Below are 20,036 nucleotides of genomic sequence, written 5' to 3' on the forward strand. Positions count from 1 at the left end.
TCCATGTATATACCTTTATTACTATTTTTAAGTTTACCTTAAATATGAATATTTCTTAAATATGAAATAAGAAAAATACTATCTACATATAACAGAAATTTTAAAACCAACTATTTTTCTCACAATTCAATGTCACTATCAAATATCTATCAATAAGGAAGTTTTGTTTTATTAAAAAAGAAGTAAGCAGTATTTGTTCTTTAACGAATGTCTTAGTGAACTGACCAAAGATAAATCTTTAGAGGCAATGATTTCTTCCCTATTCCACTGAGAATCTACAAATAATGACTTCTTTCTATTTTTTAGAGATTATAGCAATAAACTTTTTAGTTTTATATATTGGGTTTTAATATTTAAGCCTGCTTAGCATATATTTATGAACAATATACTTGACAATATAATTAGAAACGTTGCTCCAGGCACTAGAGGGAAAATAGCCATGTCTATATAAAAAAGGAGAAAATTTGCTACAAATGTAAGGTGAACAAAAACGAGGATGTGCAGCTTTACTTTAGACCCCCAAGGAAATAAAGTGCTAAGATCAAAATGCAAAAGAGTGTTACGCTCATTAGAGAATAATATGGTTAGATATCATTCCTTTCCAAAAGCATGAGTTGTAGAATAATTGAACATAGTCTGCCATGCAGAATTAAATTCTATAAGAAAACAGGAAAGAGATCTAAAAGAATCTGTAGCATAATTAAGAAAATCACAAAATCCACCATAAACAGAAGTAATGTTTTTGTAGGACTAAGATTGAGTATTTCAAAAACAAGACAAAAATATCTAATCACTGCGTCCTGTGTTTAGCTGCACAGATATATAACATATTTGTTTTAAACTATATATATAGTTTGTTTATAAAACTATGAATATATATATATATGTAATATAGCCTTAAGTCTTTATTACTGCCAGTCAATGTTCTATTATATGTATAGATTATTAGTTCTTAGGTGTATTTCCTCAGTGGCCAAACTGATCATTTATAAAAGATTAAACACACTAAAAGATTTAGAAGGAGCTAGTAAAAATGATGAAGTTCTGCTGTGCAACACTTCTCCAACTCTGATGGGCAACACAGAGGTCACAAGAGTCTACTATAAACTACTGTATCCAGGCAGTAACCTGTATCATCACTACCAATTGGGCTCTGATATTAATAGGCCAGAAATGCACTTTTACATTTAAGTAAATTATGAAATTTTAACTTTATAAACATGTGAAGAACAGTATGGCTTTTGCACTTTAGTGTTTTAACATAGCTGATTGCTAAAAAGAGTTTCCTTTTACATTCATCTGAAAATTCCATTTTTTCTAATCATATTTTTTGTTATTATATGAGCTAACAGCATTAATAACTACTTTTATACAAATTCAAACTCAGTCTCTTTCTTTGATATTAAAAAATGACAAATGACAATTAGAGCAATTAAAAATCTCCCTTTAAGCAAGAGAAGAAAAAAAAAAAAAAAGAAAAGAAATCAAGATTTGCTTCTGAGGTGGTATAAACAAAAAATAGTAAGTTGTGGTTTTATTAATTTTAGCCACTGATTTATCGTACAACTACAATATCTCAACTGTGTCACTTTCTGACTGATTGATCCCATTCAGTAACATTTTCCATTTCTAGTCCTCTTTTAATTCTTACAATGATTTCACTAATTTGATGAATAAATGGTATTTCTAGAGAGGTAAAATAATAGCTAATAAGACAAAAAAAATAAAGAGGAATGAAGAAATTTCTATGACAATAAGCCTAATTTGATAGACCTTATAGTTAATAAGTTAAATTTTATATGGATTAGTTCATTTGTAGCAGTCAATTTTCTAATGTAAGTGTCTTAATTTCTTAAAGAACACAGACAAAGGCATTGGTGTAATCAGTTTATCAAGTCTCTCCTTATTATGAAATTTAAATGGAAGATAAATAGAAATTGGATTTGTGCAACATGGGCGAAGCAGCCACTGACTTAACTCTATTAAAGAGTGTTATTAAAGTTATAAACGGATCTGTATCTTACACCTACAGATACACACACACACACACACACATGCACATTCTCTTAATATTTGCAAATCTTTGTTTTTGAAGGCCTATTTTTTAGACCAGTGTCTGATGAATATAGTAGCACAGTTCTGAGACTATAGAAGGGAATAACCGATGTTGCAATATCTGAAGGAAATGTCAAAAGAGAGTTACCAAAATTATTTGAGCAACAGCAACATAATTGGATTACATATATCACCTCTAAACAGGACTCATTTGGAGGTACAGTACCTGTTATGGTTTCTTTAAAACAATGAATCTCATTAGTTTATAATTAGATCTTAGTATATATAACCTAGTTTGAAGGAATTTCTTGTACAGTTCATAGATGTGTTTTTGTACTCAATGATAAGATGTTTAAGTACCTGAACATAAGATTCAACTAAGATAAATAAAAAGAAGCTTCTGGTAGTTACAGAAACAGGTGTTAGGTGAAACGGCCCTTGTAACTCAGATACTACAAACATGTTGCTCTGGGCTAATGCATCCCATCAGAACATTTGAAGATGAAAATAATTAATAAATGGATGTTCCATATTCAATAAGGGGCTACATCTCCATGAGTAGAAACACAGATGTGACTTGTTATGCATCCCCTCTATAAGTCAACACCAAAAAAGCAGTTACTAAGCACTTGCTTTTTGCATGGCAATTTAGAGGTTCAAATAAGAGAAATTACGCATATTTGAAAAATGACTAAAGACAGAGTGAAGCATAAAAATATTGTAAACAGAAACATATGGTAACAGAGTAGAGGAATCACTTGTCTGTTTTAATGATGGCAGTTATAAAAATTCTAAATATAAGTCAAATCAAATATACTCTATTGTAAAGAGAAAAGCACATATTTTGCAGCATTATAATACAAGTAAAACACTATCTAATATCTCATTAATTTTCTCAGAGTTATATTGTCTCTTTCTAATTTTTTTTATACTATATGTTAGTCCAGACAGAAACCTATTATTTTCTCTAAAAAGTATTCTGGACAATGAGAATTTTTCATGATTATTGAATTATAATTAATCCAATTCTGTGTACCTGTGGGGTAAAAATAACTTAGATTTGCTATATAATATCCATACATTGCAAATATTTAATAAATAGTATCATTCAGTAGCATCCACTAGGCACCTGCACATTTAGATAAACCATGTATATATTTGTTTTTAAAAATATTAATTTTTAACTTATAACTCATATATTAACAACTGGTGATCATGAGCCTGTGACCATCTGGCAGCAAGAAACACCCCCATGTACTTTATTCCTTCTACTGTTGAACTTTGAGGAGTAGCAGATCTATTAGAAATAGATTATTTAATTTAAATAATCTGAATTTTTTAGTTTAAAGAAACTGAAGTATTATTAGAAGAAGTTACAGTCCAATTATGCCATGAAGCTGAAGGAAGAATGTGAAACTGATAAAGATATCATGTGGGGACATATGAAAGTTTAATTCAGGTACAATTTCTGTGGCAAACATGATTGCATTTCACTGATAATTTAAACAGAATGGAGAAATAACAGAAAGAAAGATCAATTAAAGAAGGATCAAAAAGATAAATTAAAGGAGTCTGAGCTTAGGAAAGATCATTCTAGATAAACTGTTGATGGAAGGAGATGAAAGTAAAAACAGAGACTATCAACAATATATTAAATATATTTTGGGTAATAGTTTAAAATAAAAGATATCTTTTGATAAATATTACTGAAAAAGACACATAAACAGAATAATAAATATTTAATTGAGAAAAATAGTTGTTGAAAAAATTGGGGGCAAGAAGTACCAAAAAAGCTCTAAAACAACAAAATCACAATCCACTTTCCACAATTATTCATAGTCCTTATGAAATCAAGCCTTTACAAATCTCATAATACCTTGTCAAAAGTTCTAATACAACTACACAATAATACTTTTTATTATACACCTTGATAAAATTAACAGAAGAACATTTGGCTCCCATTGGCAGTTTTATATAAAAGGAATGTCTGCTTTACTAAATGCAAATTTTCTTAATGTTAACGTAATCTGTATGTGAAACTATTTAGTTAAAATATTACTTAATACATTTGCTCTATTCTAATCATCTGTGCTAAAATCACAACAAAAACATCTGGTCATATATGAAAACAAAAATATTTTAAAAACATAATTTAAACTCTCTGATGTTCAGATCACTCTAGAGTCAAATAAATATTTGGGGAAAAATGTTCAGTTGCATTTACAAAAGAGTTTCTTAATAAGAAGAGACATTATTAAAATAATTTTAAAATAAGAAAATTACACCAAGAAATAGTTATCTGTATTACTTACATTAAATTAAAATTAATCTTCATCATGCAAAAATAATAATTCTTTTGCAAAGTCACCAAAACTGCTTGGCAGGCAACATAGCTAGGAATGAGGTGTAAGAATATTAGAGGAATGAAACTGCTCTAGAAAAGCATAGGCTCACAAGGACTGGTACTCACACCAAGAGAAAATTCAGCCAAGGCTGAGAAAGACGAGTCTTTGAGCAACCCTGTTAACACTAAAGCCTCAAGTCAGGGCAAAAAGAAGTCAGAAACTAGGCAGAGGAAACTCATAACAACACATAAGTCTGCTACTGAGTCATGTGATTAGGTTGCGCCTAAAAATAGGCTACATAATACTGACTAGAGTAGGAGAAAATTATAGGGAGTTCTTATCATCCAAATCAGGTTATAAACTATCTAACAATATTATGAAAATGAAACATTAACTGAGAGTTTGTCTTCTGAGATTCCATTTCAAGGCAGTGATAATGAGTATAATGCAATATGGCATCCTTGCAGTTTACCAAAGATATTTGTAAGATGTCTATTTCATTTTCTTCCGTTGAATTTTTGATGTTTTGAACCACTCTTACAGGTAAAAATCCCTGCCCAGTTCTAGAAGAAGGTAGAAATCAAGAAGTCTCCTACCAATTGAAATAAATTAGGTCTATGAATTGAAAAGACCCTATTCTGTCCCTGAGTTCCAATAACTGGGCTACATTCCCCATTTCCTATACAATCAAGCCCCATTTTTGTCCATTAGCTTCAGTAACCATTTCCTGCTCCTGTCTCTCAGGCCTAACTCCCTTCCTCAATTGCCTAAGAAAGAACCTGGTGCTAAGTTCTGGTCTTTCTCTTCCAACCAGCATCTAACCCCTCAATCTCAGGGCTTTATCCCTTTTTCCTGATGTTGCTAGTCTGCTAGCCTGGGTCTTTTATTACTTGCTAACCAGATTGGCTGTGGTGCCTGCTTTCTCCTTATAAATGTGCCTGGTCTTTGACCCATCCCACTGTCCTAGAACCAAGTTGAAAACACCATGCCTTCTCTACCATTTGCATTCCTCACAGTATTTAGTTCAGACCTGAGCCTGTTCTTGATCAATGCTGATTAGATGGATGAGAAGCAGAGTCATGATGCCAAGTTTCAGTATCATTAAGTTATAACTGCAAAAATTATTTTCTTAACGAAAGTGAGTATTTGAGGCAACAACATGATTTTTATCCTTAAACTTAAATGAATATCATATTCAATGTCAGTCATATTTGATAATGCAGTATTCTATCACGGTAAGTCATATTTCTGAAAGTCTGTTTCATCATTTTCCTCTTTTTAATTTCAGTCTCCTCATTTTATTATTTTTCTACATTTTATCATTTTAGTTTTTTCTCCCCATTTTATGACTTATTGGCATTTTTCTCAATGTTTTAATTTTCCAATTTTCCTTATTCTGTAATAGTGATGTGATTTTTTGTGTTATGATTTCCTCTGTGACAGTTCATTTTCAATTATTTTCTCTTTTTATTTAAAACTCATAACCAACATCATTTAGACTGGGACAGCGTAATGGGTTCAAGAAATAAAGTAAATAAATAAAACTGTGCCAGTTTTGTGGTTGAAACCTGAACAAATACATTTCAAACGGTCTATATTACTAAGGGCATTAAATTAAATAGGAATAATCTTTACAGCATAGGAACTTTACCTGCTGAAGTTGGCTCTTCTTCATCTGATGCTATGATAGAGGAAAAGAGATGGGGTGGGAACAAAGAGAGGGAGTGAGTGAGATGAGAGGGAAGGAGTGAGGTGAGAGGGAGAGAGAGACGGGGCAGAGAGCGAGAAAGAGAAATTGAGATTGAACATAAATATATTTCACATTTCTAAATAATGACTAAAAGTCTCTGACTTGAAATTTTGTATATACATCAGAAATTTTTCATTAGATAATTAGATAATGACAGATAAATGGATAGTACTTACATTAAATTAACATTTAAATACTCTCATACTTTAAGCAAGCATTAGAAAAGACCATTCGGTTGTCTGAATTTGAATTTTCTGTCCTTTTGCAAACAAGGTTGAACTTTTTTAGCTTGAGTGGAAATTATTATAATTATTATAAATAATATTGTTTAAAATATAAATTGTATATAACATAAATACCCCAACCATCCACTTTGTGGGAATTATCTATTAGCAAAGAGGAATTAAAAGGTATTGTTGACAGTCAAAAATTCTGTTCCATGAGTTAGAAATTATAAAAAGGTAGGAATTATTAAACCTTAGAGTGACTCAGAATCACTCTGAGTGTTGGTTAAACACAAAGATTCTCTCTCTCTCTCCCCGTCACATACACACACAAACACACTCAACTCATGTGTACTACAAACTTCAAGATTCAGTGGTGGTGTTTCTGTGTTGAAGCCACAGGAACCTGCATTTTAAAGGTTGACCCCAAGCACACATGGATAAGTACGGATATTACAAAAGGAGAGGTCACATTACGAAAACATAACTTTATGCTAAAGCAGTGGTTCATGACCCTGCATCTATACAAGAATTGCCAAACTCTGGGCCCACCTCAAAATGATTCAGAGTGTGAATCATTTTGATTCCTTCTTTAAAAGGGGACATTTTTGAGAGCAGCACAACTCCAAGGGTAATAATCTGCTGTGTGTATGTGGAGGACGGAGCATGGTGTTGCAAAAGTGAAGTAGCTTCACAATTTTGCCTAGAATGCACGTCTTCATCTTTATACTAACAGACATGCTCTGTGAGAAGATATTTCTGCTCTGTGCACAATTGCAGCTTTATCAGAATATTACTGCTGAATTATATTACTCTAGCCAGTACTACTTCATTTGATTCATGAGGTTTTAAAATAAAAATTTACTCAGCTGAATTGCTTATAAAGGAGTTTTGTTTCCAGGTGATTTGTTCATCAAGGTATCATTGTGTAACTAGGGAGCAGTCTCCACTATTTTCCGTTAGGGTTACATCTGCACAGAGTACACATTAGACAAGCTTACTCTGTGTCCTGACAGTATTTTCCTCTCACACTGTTTGGCTTGTTTCCTTGGCACCAAAAAAAAAAAAAAAAAAAAATAGAGCAAACACATTTAGCACGCATGGTGTGGAGAACATAAATATTTAAAAGCTGTTTGCTGCTTTATCATGTCCAAAGTACTTCACAACATGTTCAAAGAAGAAAACTGTTGGTAGCTTCTAGGAACTCCCTTTTAGGAAAATACCACAGGGGCTTGTAGAAGTGCTGACTTGGATGGGTCATTGTTGGTAAAAGTCTGGAGATTCAAAAGGAACAAGAATAAAAATGCTTACACTTATAGCTGGTCACTTTGTGTATGTGAACTGAATTTATAAAGCAACTGATGAGATGAAATATACTCTTATTTGATAGATGAAGATACAGAGATTCAGAGTGACTGAACAATTTGTCTAAGGTCAGTTTGAATTCAAGCTCACGTGACTTTAAAACCAAACTCTTTCCACTGTGCCTTACTGTCTCACAAAGTGCTAATTCAGTATCCACTAAAAGAGAAAAGGAAATGGGAGAAAGGGTCATGGAATAAGGACTGGCTAGATTTCAGATAATGTTCCCTGGACTTAGCCTAAGGGAAAAAACAAAAACAAAAACTGGATGTAAGGGCTACAAGAGAAATCCCTTTAAGAAATGAAGTGGTCCCTTGGAAACTTCTTCAAGTCCCTTACAATCCAGGAATAGACATAGGCAGGAGAGGGACTGACTAGGAGGTTAAACAAAAGATCCCAAGCCTGTGATGCCTAAGAAAGAAATATCAGAAGGGCTAAGATTTTATTCCTCCATTATATATGGATAAGCAAGAAATTTTAGGAAAGGACAAGCAAGCACAGAAGTAAAGACAATTCTAAACTTATAGGAGTCACAGCAATTAGATAGTCTTAAAGCCAAAGCTCCTGGGGTGTACTAACCTACACTTCAGCCTATAATACCTGAAAGCATGTTTGTAACAAATTAACAATATTAGAGGGACTTTCCTGGTGGTCCAGTGGTAAAGAATCCGTCTTCCAAAGCAGGTGATGCAGTTTCGATCCCCGGTCGGAGAACTAAGATCCCACATGCCGGGGGGCAACTAAGCCCGTGCGCCACAACTACTGAGCCTACATGCCTCAACTAGAGAGCCCGCATGCTGCAAACTACAGAGCCCATGCGCTCTGGAGCCTGTGCACCACAACTAGAGAGAGAAAAACCTGCACGCCACAACTAAGAGCCCTTGCGCTGCAACAGAAAGATCTTGCATGCCGCAATAAAGACCCAATGCAGCCAAAAATAAATAAATAAAATAAATAAATATTTTAAAAAAACAAACAAAAAAACAATATTAGAATCAGCAGGTACACAAGTCTGCACAGAATTGTATTTCTTTGAAACATCTCCATAGTGGTGCTTCCTCATAACTTGCAGATGTAACTATATTCATACTACTAAACATATTCATACTATTAACCAATATACATACTATTAAAATACACACACATATTCACAAAGGCACATACAGGGTTAGGATTGGTATTAATTCACCATTTCAGTTATTGCTGGCAAAGATGGCTTTGTAGGCTAACTGCATTACCAAACAAAGCATCGGGAACTATTAACAGGTGGCAGCAAGAGCCCCAGAAGTACAAATAAACCTCAAAGTGGACATCAGTGGTCTATTTAGTGACATTTAAGTGAAATTATGGATCATAGAAGTAATTTCATGATACCTAAATGATTCCTTACTCTTCCTATTTGCTTCTTGGAATTCATGAATCAGCAAATAAAAATACACACACACACACACACACACACACACACACACACACACAGAGGTCTGTGTCACATGCAAGTTCCTCTAATCCTGGAAATTAGAAACACATGCACCAAAAGAAATAAAAGCAAACTAACAACTCTGTATTTTTCTGCCTGGTGACAATGTAGACAAATGTACTGAAATTATGGTGACGGTAGGAAAAGAGAGAGTAAAAGTATATATCTAATATACAGAATTTAACTCAGTGTGGTCCTCTCATTGCCCATAACAGAATCACCTGGGATTTTGTTAAAATGCCACAGATCTAATGAATTTGAATTCTGGGTGTTAGCCCAGGTTTTTGCATTTTTAAAAAGCTCAGCAGGTGACTGTTATGAACACTAAGTATTGAGAATTATGGCTCTATCCATAAAAAGTTTATTGCAGAGCCATGGGTCCAATTGTTGGAACTGCAGCAGTAAATTAGCAGGCTTGTAGAAAACCCTTTGCGATGTACTCTGTGGTTGTTTCGCCGACTTTCAATGCTCCTTCTCTTGTAACATCTTCAGGTTTATTTGGGTATCTGCATTGATGCCTTGGGGGAAGATGACTCTTCCTTTGGATTTAGAGAGAGAGTCTGTATCTCAGAACTAAGTAAATCTTTTCCCTTTTCCTGGCCACAGTTATTGGTCTAGGTAGGTATATGATCCAACTGGAGACAATAATGTGTAAGGACAGGTTTGTAGGTGTTTGGGTGAGGAGAGCTCTTGGAAAGACACTTTCTTCTGTGGAAGTATCTGCAAATAACCCTCTCTCTCACTTCCTTAGGTAAGGACCAGGAAGTCTGTGGCCCTAGAAACAAATTGGTAGACATCTTGCAACGATGATGGGAGCCAGCTTTAGAAAGAAGCCAATTCTCAAAGACTGAGTAGATAAACAAAACGAAATTAGATTACTGATGATATTATTGAGCCACTGAATCATATCCTGACTTTACTCTAGACTTCTAGCTCTGAAGAAAAATACTTGCACTTTATTATTTATCTAGTTTTAGTTGAGCTTTCTCTTATTTGCAACTAATGGCATTCAACTGCAATGGTAACCAGTTTTGTTGTTCCCATTTAAAATATATTAGAACGCCTGAGAAATTAATCATCTCTGAGGCAGGCGAGACCAGAAATACATACAGTCTAGGGCTGTGCTTTGAGGGCAGCTGGGCTTTCAGCAAATTTTTATTTTAATTTTTCCACAGAGTTTACCACCACATTTTGATACAATAAACCTATTCCTCTGCTTCTGAAGTTGGTCACAATTTTTTCAGGACAGTCCGGCAGTGTACATCTTCATGAACTGGGTTGGTGCTTAACCGAAGGAGAAGAAGGCATCCTACAGATTTTCCTTCCCTTCCCTCTTTCCTCCCTCCCTCACCTTTCTCCTTTGCTCACAGGATCAACTGTCAAGTACAATAACTACACAAACCCAGTGAGTTTTGTATTACCCTGATATACATGTGCTAGCAAAACACACATACTTCTTCATTGAACAGGCTCTAGTCTCTTCATGTGGTCTCAACAATTTTGATATCTCCTGGGTTTTTTTTCTTTTTGTCTTATCCTTGGGTGTTTTAAGGAAACTTTCATACCTTGGAAATTCTATCCATTTAAAACAATTCTATACCCAGCCCAGCATCGCTCACCATCAAATAGGAAAAGCTCATATGAAATACATCAAATACATTTCTTGGCATATGATTATTTTACATAGAGATGTTAGTTCATATTGACTTATGGATCATTTTGTTTGCTATACTATAAATCTAGTTAATTATGCACAAATATGCTTTGCAAATATACAATTATCTATGTAATTTATGATTTCCATGAGCAAAGCAACAAGAAGTATGTATTCTTGTACTCTCACAACATTTTAGAATGTTTTTATTCAACTGCAGTGATGCAAAAATAACGATGATATGTATGCATGATTATTCATGGCTGCCTAGAGGTTAAATGCTATAAATGTGTGTGTGTGTGTACGTGTGTGTGCGTACTAAAACAAAGAGTAAATGAACATTTAAAATGTGAATTCAGTCATTTAAGTAAGTTGTGGAGTTGTCTCTGGAAGTATACAGAGAAGTATTCAGAAAGAGGTTTTACTGGTTTACGTGATCTTTGTTTTATTGTTTGTTGATTTGTTTGTTCTTGGCCAATGGCCCAATGAGGACAAGCCTCAGGACTTAAAAGTTGCTATTACCAACTCCTTTTTTGCGAAAGTATGAAGAGAAGTGTTAGTCTCTCCTGGCCAAAGACTTCAGACAGCATACTATGTGGTCAATTCTCCACTCTCAGAACTGCAGAATAATTGGGTCACGGTAAGCAGCAGCAGTCAATGGATTTGCAGAGAAAATGTTCAGAGAATTTCAAAGTCTTCTCTATTCTATCAGTCTTCCACATGCAGTTTGATTCTTGTGCTAGATTTGGAGGACAGCATTTATTTGAATACAGTTAATAATGTGTAGTACATAAAATATAATTATGTATACATGTAGTTAGCCTGTAAGTATGTATTTGTATGCTTACTAGTGTCTTCCGTTAGACTAGGAGTTTCATGAGGGCAGGAATGTCCCTCTTTTGCTCACCCTTATAACTACAGTTTTTAGAATAATACCTATAACACTGCAGGGCTCAATAAATATTTGTCAAAAGAAAGAAAGAAAATATGTGTAAATATTTAATACAGTCCTCTGTGTTACTCAATAAAATTTAGTTGCTTCTTTATGCTACATTACTAGACTTGCCAGAGAGAAAGCCTTAAATGTCATCTATATTTTTGTTATAGAAATTTATATATAATCATATATAATAACTTATATAACTATACAATCATATTTTCTTTCTTGGGGCAGGAGAGAAAAGGAATAATATTTGAAAAGACAATGATTGCTCTAATGACCATTTCATCACCTCATGAAAAAATAAATCTGTGATTTTAAATTAACTCAAAAGGCATCAAACTATAGTTTATTAATTAAATACATTCATTAAAATAGAACCACAAAAATGCACTTTCTAAAGTTTAGTAGTAATATAGCTCACATGAGTTTTACAGGCTACTTATACAGTTAATCATGTTAACAGCAATTAATGCATTTGTGATTTTCTCATTTTAGAAAGCGGTACAAATGGGGAAAATAATAAAGAATGAATGAAAGCTTTGGTTTCATTTTTTTCTACTAAGTAAAAAACATATGTAATTTACAAAGTATTCCCAGAGAATTGGGTAGCTGGGAAGTAATATGCCTCAAGTAACAGGCCTATATTCATACCTCAGCTAGTATTAAAGAGACTTTGGGGACATAATTAGGACACATTTTGCTACTTAAAGGAAGCACTAGGTTTCCTTTAGGCTAGGTGATTTAACATTACAAAAGCCTATAATTCAACATTTCATGTATTTATACAACTGTCCTCAAAAATCCTTTGTTTATTCAATGTGTCCTCCCTCCCTATCCAAATTCACCTCATCATTGTAGAATGAATGCAAGTCTCACCACCCTCATTTCTTTAGTATTTATTTTAGTTTCCCGATTTAGTTGCCTCCAAACATCCCCCACTAGCTTTTAAACTACAACCTAAAGCCAGTTCTAAACAAAATGGCAATAATATTTTCCAATCTTATTCCCAAGCTGGACATTATCCATGCTCCTTCTTTCAAAGGCAGCAGTTATGTTTCAGTTTTGTATAGTGCACATAATTAGTACTGAGTAAATATTTTTGGAAAGCTATCCAGTTTTAGACATGAGAAAATGAAGTCCAGTAAGTGAATTTAATGGCTGTTTTACATTACTGGGAGCCATCTAAAAAGAGAATTGGGAATTAAACCTAAGGTAGCCAAAGAAAATTCATGGCCAAATAGAAGAAACTTGTGAAGGATAAAGCAGGTCAGAAGTTAATATAAATGGCTGCTCACATTTATCAATTTCCAATAAAATTAATTCATAATTTTCTGAAAACTTAATACAGGAGAGGAGGGAATAGTTCTGGAAGAAGAATGCTGTTTAATGTGACAGGAAAGCCATGCAGCTGAAGTTACTTGCTTATCATATGTGAATTTCAGATGCTTAAACACCTATATTGTTCTGTTTCACAGCAACTGACAGAAGGAAGCTAATACCACCCGGCTCATATTCTATGGATTTCTGCTTTACTTACGTGTGGGCAACTGCTCACTTCACCCTCACTTCATTCCCATAAGTCTGGACAAATGAGCTAATCTAAAAAGTGAATCTGTTAAAACCAAAAGAACCAAAAACGAAAAAATAATGGATAAATCAGCAATACTGGCACAAATCCCAGAGATAGCATCCACTTAAGGAAACCACGGAATCATTGCACATAAAATGTTAATGTCAGAAGAGATTTTGTGATTAAGGGGTTAGCAAAAAACCCATTGTTATAATGGGTTAAGATTTGCATTAGAAAATAGAAATATATTTATTACATTTATTACATCATCTAAATTATCAACTAAAAACTCAAAACAAACTGAATTTTGAAGTAAAAATCCTTAAACATCAGAATACATATATAAACTTATATGTAATTATAATTAAATATTTATACTATAAATAAAACTAGGATTATATAATATATGATGTTCTTTGACTTGCTTTCATTAATATATTGCACATATTTTCTATCTCAATTTATCAGTGAATATGGACAATAATAATATTTTATTTTATGGATAAACCATGATTTATTTAAGTCTCTACTGAATGATATTTGGATGGATTCAGGGTTTTTCTCTTAGAAATACTATTTCAATGAATAATCAGACTCCATTTGAACAGTGGTAGAACTATGAAACAAAAATAAATGACCAAATAATTTCATTAAGTAAATAAGAGCTCATAATCTTAAACACAATATAAAATATTCATTTTTTATAAATAAGGCTTTTAAAGGATCCTCTTTTATGCTTTCAGCCTATCTTTAGTAACATGCTTCTTAAATATATTGGACAGTATTATATTTGTGACTTCTTCCTATGAAAGTTACCTCCCTTGCAATAGAGTTACTATTAATGGAGATCAAGTAAAAGTTCCAGTGACCGATGCCCAAGCACAAGACACAAGAGACGAAGAAATGGCTGAGCTGTGGGCTTGAGGAGATGCAGCCTTAGACTAACAGATTTCCCTGCCCATCACCTTCACCCCACTAGGGGGTATGTAGGGCTGTATACTGAATATAATATTCTTATATTAAATAATATAAAACTTCAATGTTGGGGCTTCCCTGGTGGCGCAGTGGTTAAGGATCCGCCTGCCAATGCAGGGCACACGGGTTCGAGCCCTGGTCTGGGAAGATCCCACATGCCGCGGAGCAGCTAGGCCCGTGAGCCACAACTACTGAGCCTGCGCGTCTGGAACCTGTGCTCCGCAACAAGAGAGGCCGCGACAGTGAGAGGCCCGCGCACCGCGATGAAGAGTGGCCCCCGCTCGCCGCAACCGGAGAAAGCCCTCGCACAGAAACGAAGACGCAACACAGCCATAAATAAATAAATAAATAAATTTATTTTAAAAAACTTCAACGTTTAAAAAAATTAATGGTGACTACTTGAAGACAGAAAATTACCTTATTACAAAATATTGGCATATAATGTGTGTGTGTGTGTGTATGTGCACAAGCCGGTATTTAATGATACGGATATTTCAAACATGACATTTATACCATTTATGAAATCTGAGAAGCCTTTTAGTAAAATATCATTCTTTTTTCACTACTTATATTCCAAAGAGGAATTCAGAAATTTTATGATGGCTTTGAAATGATGGGTTCCCAAAATACAGATCCACACATCTGGCTTAATTAAAATATCTTTTGAAACTCAAAAGATGAAGGGAAAGAACAGTGGAAGGTGTAACTTGAATAGAGCTGAGATACCTCTGGTGGATCTATCTGTTTCTCTTTGGTCAAGGGGAATTCTTTTTTTCATGTAGCTTGAACTCGTCCCAAGGACACTAACGATAAGTGATAAAGCACAGGCTCTGCTTGCCTATACAGAGCTCAATTAATCTAATATGCCACTGACTTATTCAGCAGTGAGTTAATGACTGCTATAGAGGATGTTTTTCCTGCCTGTTAAAATAGAAGCTAAAATTAAATGCTTTCTTTTCAGAATCATTAGGACCTTCTTGAAAAGAAAATAGTCAGTGTATCTACATTCAGGTGTTAATCAAACGACATTGACAATGTAATTTCCCTATCTTCAGAACTTGTCTCCCTAGGATGAATTTTTCCTTAACTGGAAAGTCTTTAAGGATTAAAAAAAAGTGATAAAAAAAGTGGACAGGTCTAACTTTAAGGCAATGAAATTGAATAAAGGTACAAGGCTATTCAGGGAGGGCCCAAGCCCCATTCTTCTTATCTTTGAGGTTATTTTCAAGTTGTGAATGCACACTATTAACTTCTACTTTTCCAAACTGTCAAGAAACAGTCTAGGAAACAGCCTGTTCAGAAAGCAAGATGTAAGCGACTATGCATAAATAAAAGTTTAAATCCAAACTGAAATTAAAGGTCACTTAGTCCAACCTGCCAATCAAAAATCTAAACATTGCTTCAAAACTTCTAGTGGCAGGGAACTCATAATCTCACAAAGAAACACATCATATCACTCTCCTAAAGACAGCATCTGGAAAACAATGGAATAATGTGGCTTTCTTTGACATACCAGCCATTCAAATATTTGAAGACAACTAACATATTCCCTATAATTCTCTTCTTAACGGAGACAAACATCTCCACTTAATTTCATAATCGTGACGTACAACCTGGTCATGATTTTTATTAACCTCCTCTTGATAAATTCAAATTTGTCAGGGTCTTTTAAAACATAGCAATACGAATGAAATCTTACAGCAACAAGATTTAGATGTCCAGATGAGATCTAACTAGCACAGAATACAATGGCGTTATTACCTGCCTTCTTCGTGCTGCTGAAAGAATTAATTTCCTTTCTCCCCTTCCTCCAGCCTCATCTTACAGACCAATTCCTAGAACACTGGGGGCTACTAATCTTATCTCCTTTCTATCTGAGGGCAAGATTGGGCAGGAAAAAAAAGGGGGAGGGAGACATGTGGTGAGGGTCAAGAGAGAACAGACTGGCTTGCAAGCCAGTATCTAAAAGTACCTTAGCAATAGGAAAAATTGCAAAAGTTTGAAATCAAGCAAAGCCCTAAATGTATTTTTCCAATCTTTCATTTTCTCTCTAGCAAAGAATCTAGTTTGCATATATTTCATATGTAGTTGATTATGTCACAGACAGGAAAACCAAACATTTGTCTTCATTGAAACAGTTTCCTTAGTGTCCAGGACTAGGTGTCCATCTAGATGGATATAAATATTTTGTGGTTTCTCATGGGATTTTCCACATGTCAGTTGACATTTCTGTTCATAGGAGGGTCTCCTGAAAACTATTTTTGAAACTTTGCAGTTGCTTCTTTCAGCAATTAATTTCTGGTTAGAAATTCTAGGTTAGAAATTAACACTAATTTCAGTCAATAAGCCACACTGAGCCTTTTCCAAATCAACTACCTATTAGACCGAGTCTTATTGAAAACAATCATGATAATTAATGAGTTGAAAAACAGGTTTATCTTGGAGGCAGAAAAAACATAATGAAAAAAAAAAAAAAAGTACAATTTAATCCTCAAAAGAAAAGCCTGAGGTACTACTTAAAAATTATCACAAATTTTGTTAATAAGAGTTTTGTGTTGTTTTGTTTTTATAATGTTGGTATGGTTCAATTATACATTATCAAAAGAGATTACAGAATCATGTTCCTGGGATGATATTGTTAATAACATTGAAAACTATATTATGGAAATAGTTCAAGAGGATGGACTAAAGGCCCTATACGGTGTAGATCCAAACCACCTTCCTGTCTGGCTCCTCAGAATCTCTGCAAACACCAAATAATCTAGGCAACCACTAATGCTAATTCTTCCAGAAGGTTCCCATGCCTCTCATCTTTGTGCCTTTTATTATCCTATATTTTGCTTAAAATGTTCCCACCAAATAATTTTACTGGTGAAGTACACTTCCAGCCCAGCCCATCTCAAAAGCTATCTCACCCATTGAATCTGATTCCTAGGACTGGAAGTAACCTTTCCTCCTCTTGATACCTACAGCACTTTGTTCTCCTCTCAGGATGATTATTTTCTGCATTGTGTAATGACAATTGGTGTGTGTGTTTTATAGTCTTTCCCAAGTTTATCTCAAGGTCAAGCTCTTTATCTTGGGGGCATAGACAAAGGGGAGGTTAGGTCCTGGGGGTCAGGAACAGCTCTCCAGAGGTGCTCAATAACATTCATTAAATGGAAGATTCTACTGTTCTTTTCTGCTCTGTGATTCTATCTTTATGCAAAGCCACAAAGAGCTTATTGTTGATGTATCACATCTGAGAATCTAATATTAATACATTGTCATAAATTCCAACTTTGTATTTATTATGCCTTTACAGGATTCCCATTTTGCAATCTTATAAAGAAAAATCAATTCATAAGTTATTTTCTGTAAGCATAAGGAAAGCTCTATTCCTGAAAGGCCAATTCCTAATTATGTAAACATTACTTATATTACTCATAATTTTCAAATAATAAAACATAGGGTTCTCTTTTTTCCCATAACAAATGAGGTGATCTGTCAGATTATACACTGAAGAAAAGAAAATTTTGAAAAATTAAAAGCTGACAGCTAAATAGCCCCCAGTTTGCATATTCAAGCACAAGCAGAAAAAATCCTGACATAAAAATAATAGGTCAGGATTTATTGGACATTTCAATAATGTTATTAATGACTGAAATGATGGAAGAATATTCAGGGACTTGGAAACTTGATTTCTGCATGTAACCTTTGAATTGTCTATAAGGTCTATCTATTTTTATTTACTTATTTTATAACTGTTACATAGCTCTTTTATAAGTCAGGAACTATTCTAAGAACCTTACATATACCAATTCACTTAATTTGAACAAAACCCCTTTGAAGTTGGTACTATTATTACCTGGATTTTACAGGTAAGGAACGAAGGCATCAAGAGGTTAAGCAACTTGGCCAAAGTAACAGAGATAGTAAATAGAACAGTCAGAATTTGAATTCAGTATGGCTGAGTTCTTGATCACAACATCATGATGCAATTCTTTAGAGAATATGTTCCTACAGAATTCCAAGAGCATGCTCAGCATGACAACACTGGAATAGAGGTTTTAATACTATCATTATTGTTATTGTATCTCCAGGTTCTCTCACTGCTTCAAAGTATCCCTCCCCATATGTGTAACAGGTACACTTTAATTTGGACACAAACACTGGACTGTAGAAAAAGCATGGGACACAATTTCAGGTTTAATGCCTGTTCTGCCCACCTTTGAGCAGGAATTCATGACCTTGGTATAGTCATCGTGTTTATCACAGAATCCTTTTCCCATTTAACACTGAGATTGGTATTAGCTCAACTGGTTATTTCAAGATTATTGCAAGAATAATGCATACATTAGCCTTTTAATGGATAGAGTCCTCTAAAAACACTATTAAAGGGAAAAGGTGAAAGAAAAAATGTCATTGGCATTATGGTGATTGGTAAATTTCATAAATGCCCCACTTCAATGTTCACTACATGATGACCTGATAACCAGAATGTCTGGCTGTGAGGTGAGACTTACCACAGAAGTTTTGGGTCAGGAAATCGTTGTGGAGATAATATAGCTCAACCTCCAGAGTTGAATAATTAATGGAAGCTGACCTCAGAGCCCAGAGCATGTTGTGTGATGCACCCTGATTTATGCCATTTATGCCATTCAATCAATGACATTGATTGAAATAGAGCTGAGTTGACACAAACAACATGTGTCTTGTTGTTGAAAATATATAGTAGCTACTGTGTAGCAGTAATGAGTTCTATACTCAATTGCTCTCTATGATTTGGATGAAGCACTTGGGGGTCTGATTTCTCAATTAAATTTTTACCACGTAGAGACATTGTGGGGATTTATCAACATACTATGCAAAGAAGGTGCTAATTCTTACTTGAAATTTGATATATTTTCCCAGGATTAGTACTTAAGAAAACACCCTTATCTGTGGTTCTATCTTTTACTGAGGAACTGAAATTGTGTCCTCCTACTTTATTTTCCAAGCTTTTATTAAAATAAAATAAACAGAAAATATTGATTATTGTCCATTTTAAATCATAGTTCAGTGAATTTTATTCTTTCAGAGGGAAAAATTAAATTCTGAAAAGGATTCTGCCCCAATTCTCTCTCATTATATGACTTATTTAAAAATTATGTGTTGCCACTGTCCTTTAAGTAATATGGATTACAGAATTTGCCTTCACATAAATACTTTGATATATGTTGAAAAATAAATTGTCCTAGAGTACAAAGTTACCTTAAGGTGTCACCCAGTTTTCCTATGACTTCAGGGACTGTGGCCAAATAAGCCTTCACACACAATGACGTCTACTTGAAACTCCTTGAGAAAAGTTTCATGCCTTCTATTTCATTGTAGTAACCCTTATGCTTTACTCTAGTAATTCCTTGTAACAAACAGTAGGAGCCTAGCACATAGTAGGTGCCAATAAGATTTGTTGATCAACCTAATTTACTAATATTAAAAGCTACAGGGGGTTCTAATAGTTTTAAGAAATAAATATCAACCTATCAAAATACAAATTTCAATGAATTCTTAATGCTTCATCTCTTTCTCTTCATTCAGGTAACTAACGGTAAGTGGAAAGAAGAGAGCAAACGTTCCCTCATTCATCCAAGAGCCTTTCACTTTCCATTAGCGTCATATTAATCTTTCCCCCACTTCCTACCTTTATCGAACCTTCTTAG

The 20,036-nt window shown here is 34.2% G+C and overlaps 1 protein-coding gene across 2 annotated transcripts in view; it reads right to left on the bottom strand.

Annotated features, from left to right (window-relative positions):
- The window catches only part of EDIL3 (EGF like repeats and discoidin domains 3), a 436,572-nt gene that overhangs the window by 270,224 nt on the left and 146,312 nt on the right, over positions 1-20,036 (bottom strand). The window contains exon 4 of one of the 2 annotated variants that reach the window (XM_036849259.1): positions 6,052-6,081. The exons of the other annotated variant lie outside the window; for it this stretch is intronic. Within the exon in view, the coding sequence (XP_036705154.1) occupies positions 6,052-6,081 (30 nt within the window). The remainder of the gene's footprint in view (positions 1-6,051; positions 6,082-20,036) is intronic. 2 annotated transcript variants of the gene reach the window in all.

The sequence above is a fragment of the Balaenoptera musculus genome, chromosome 3 (genome assembly GCF_009873245.2).
Source record: "Balaenoptera musculus isolate JJ_BM4_2016_0621 chromosome 3, mBalMus1.pri.v3, whole genome shotgun sequence".
Lineage (NCBI taxonomy): Eukaryota > Metazoa > Chordata > Mammalia > Artiodactyla > Balaenopteridae > Balaenoptera > Balaenoptera musculus.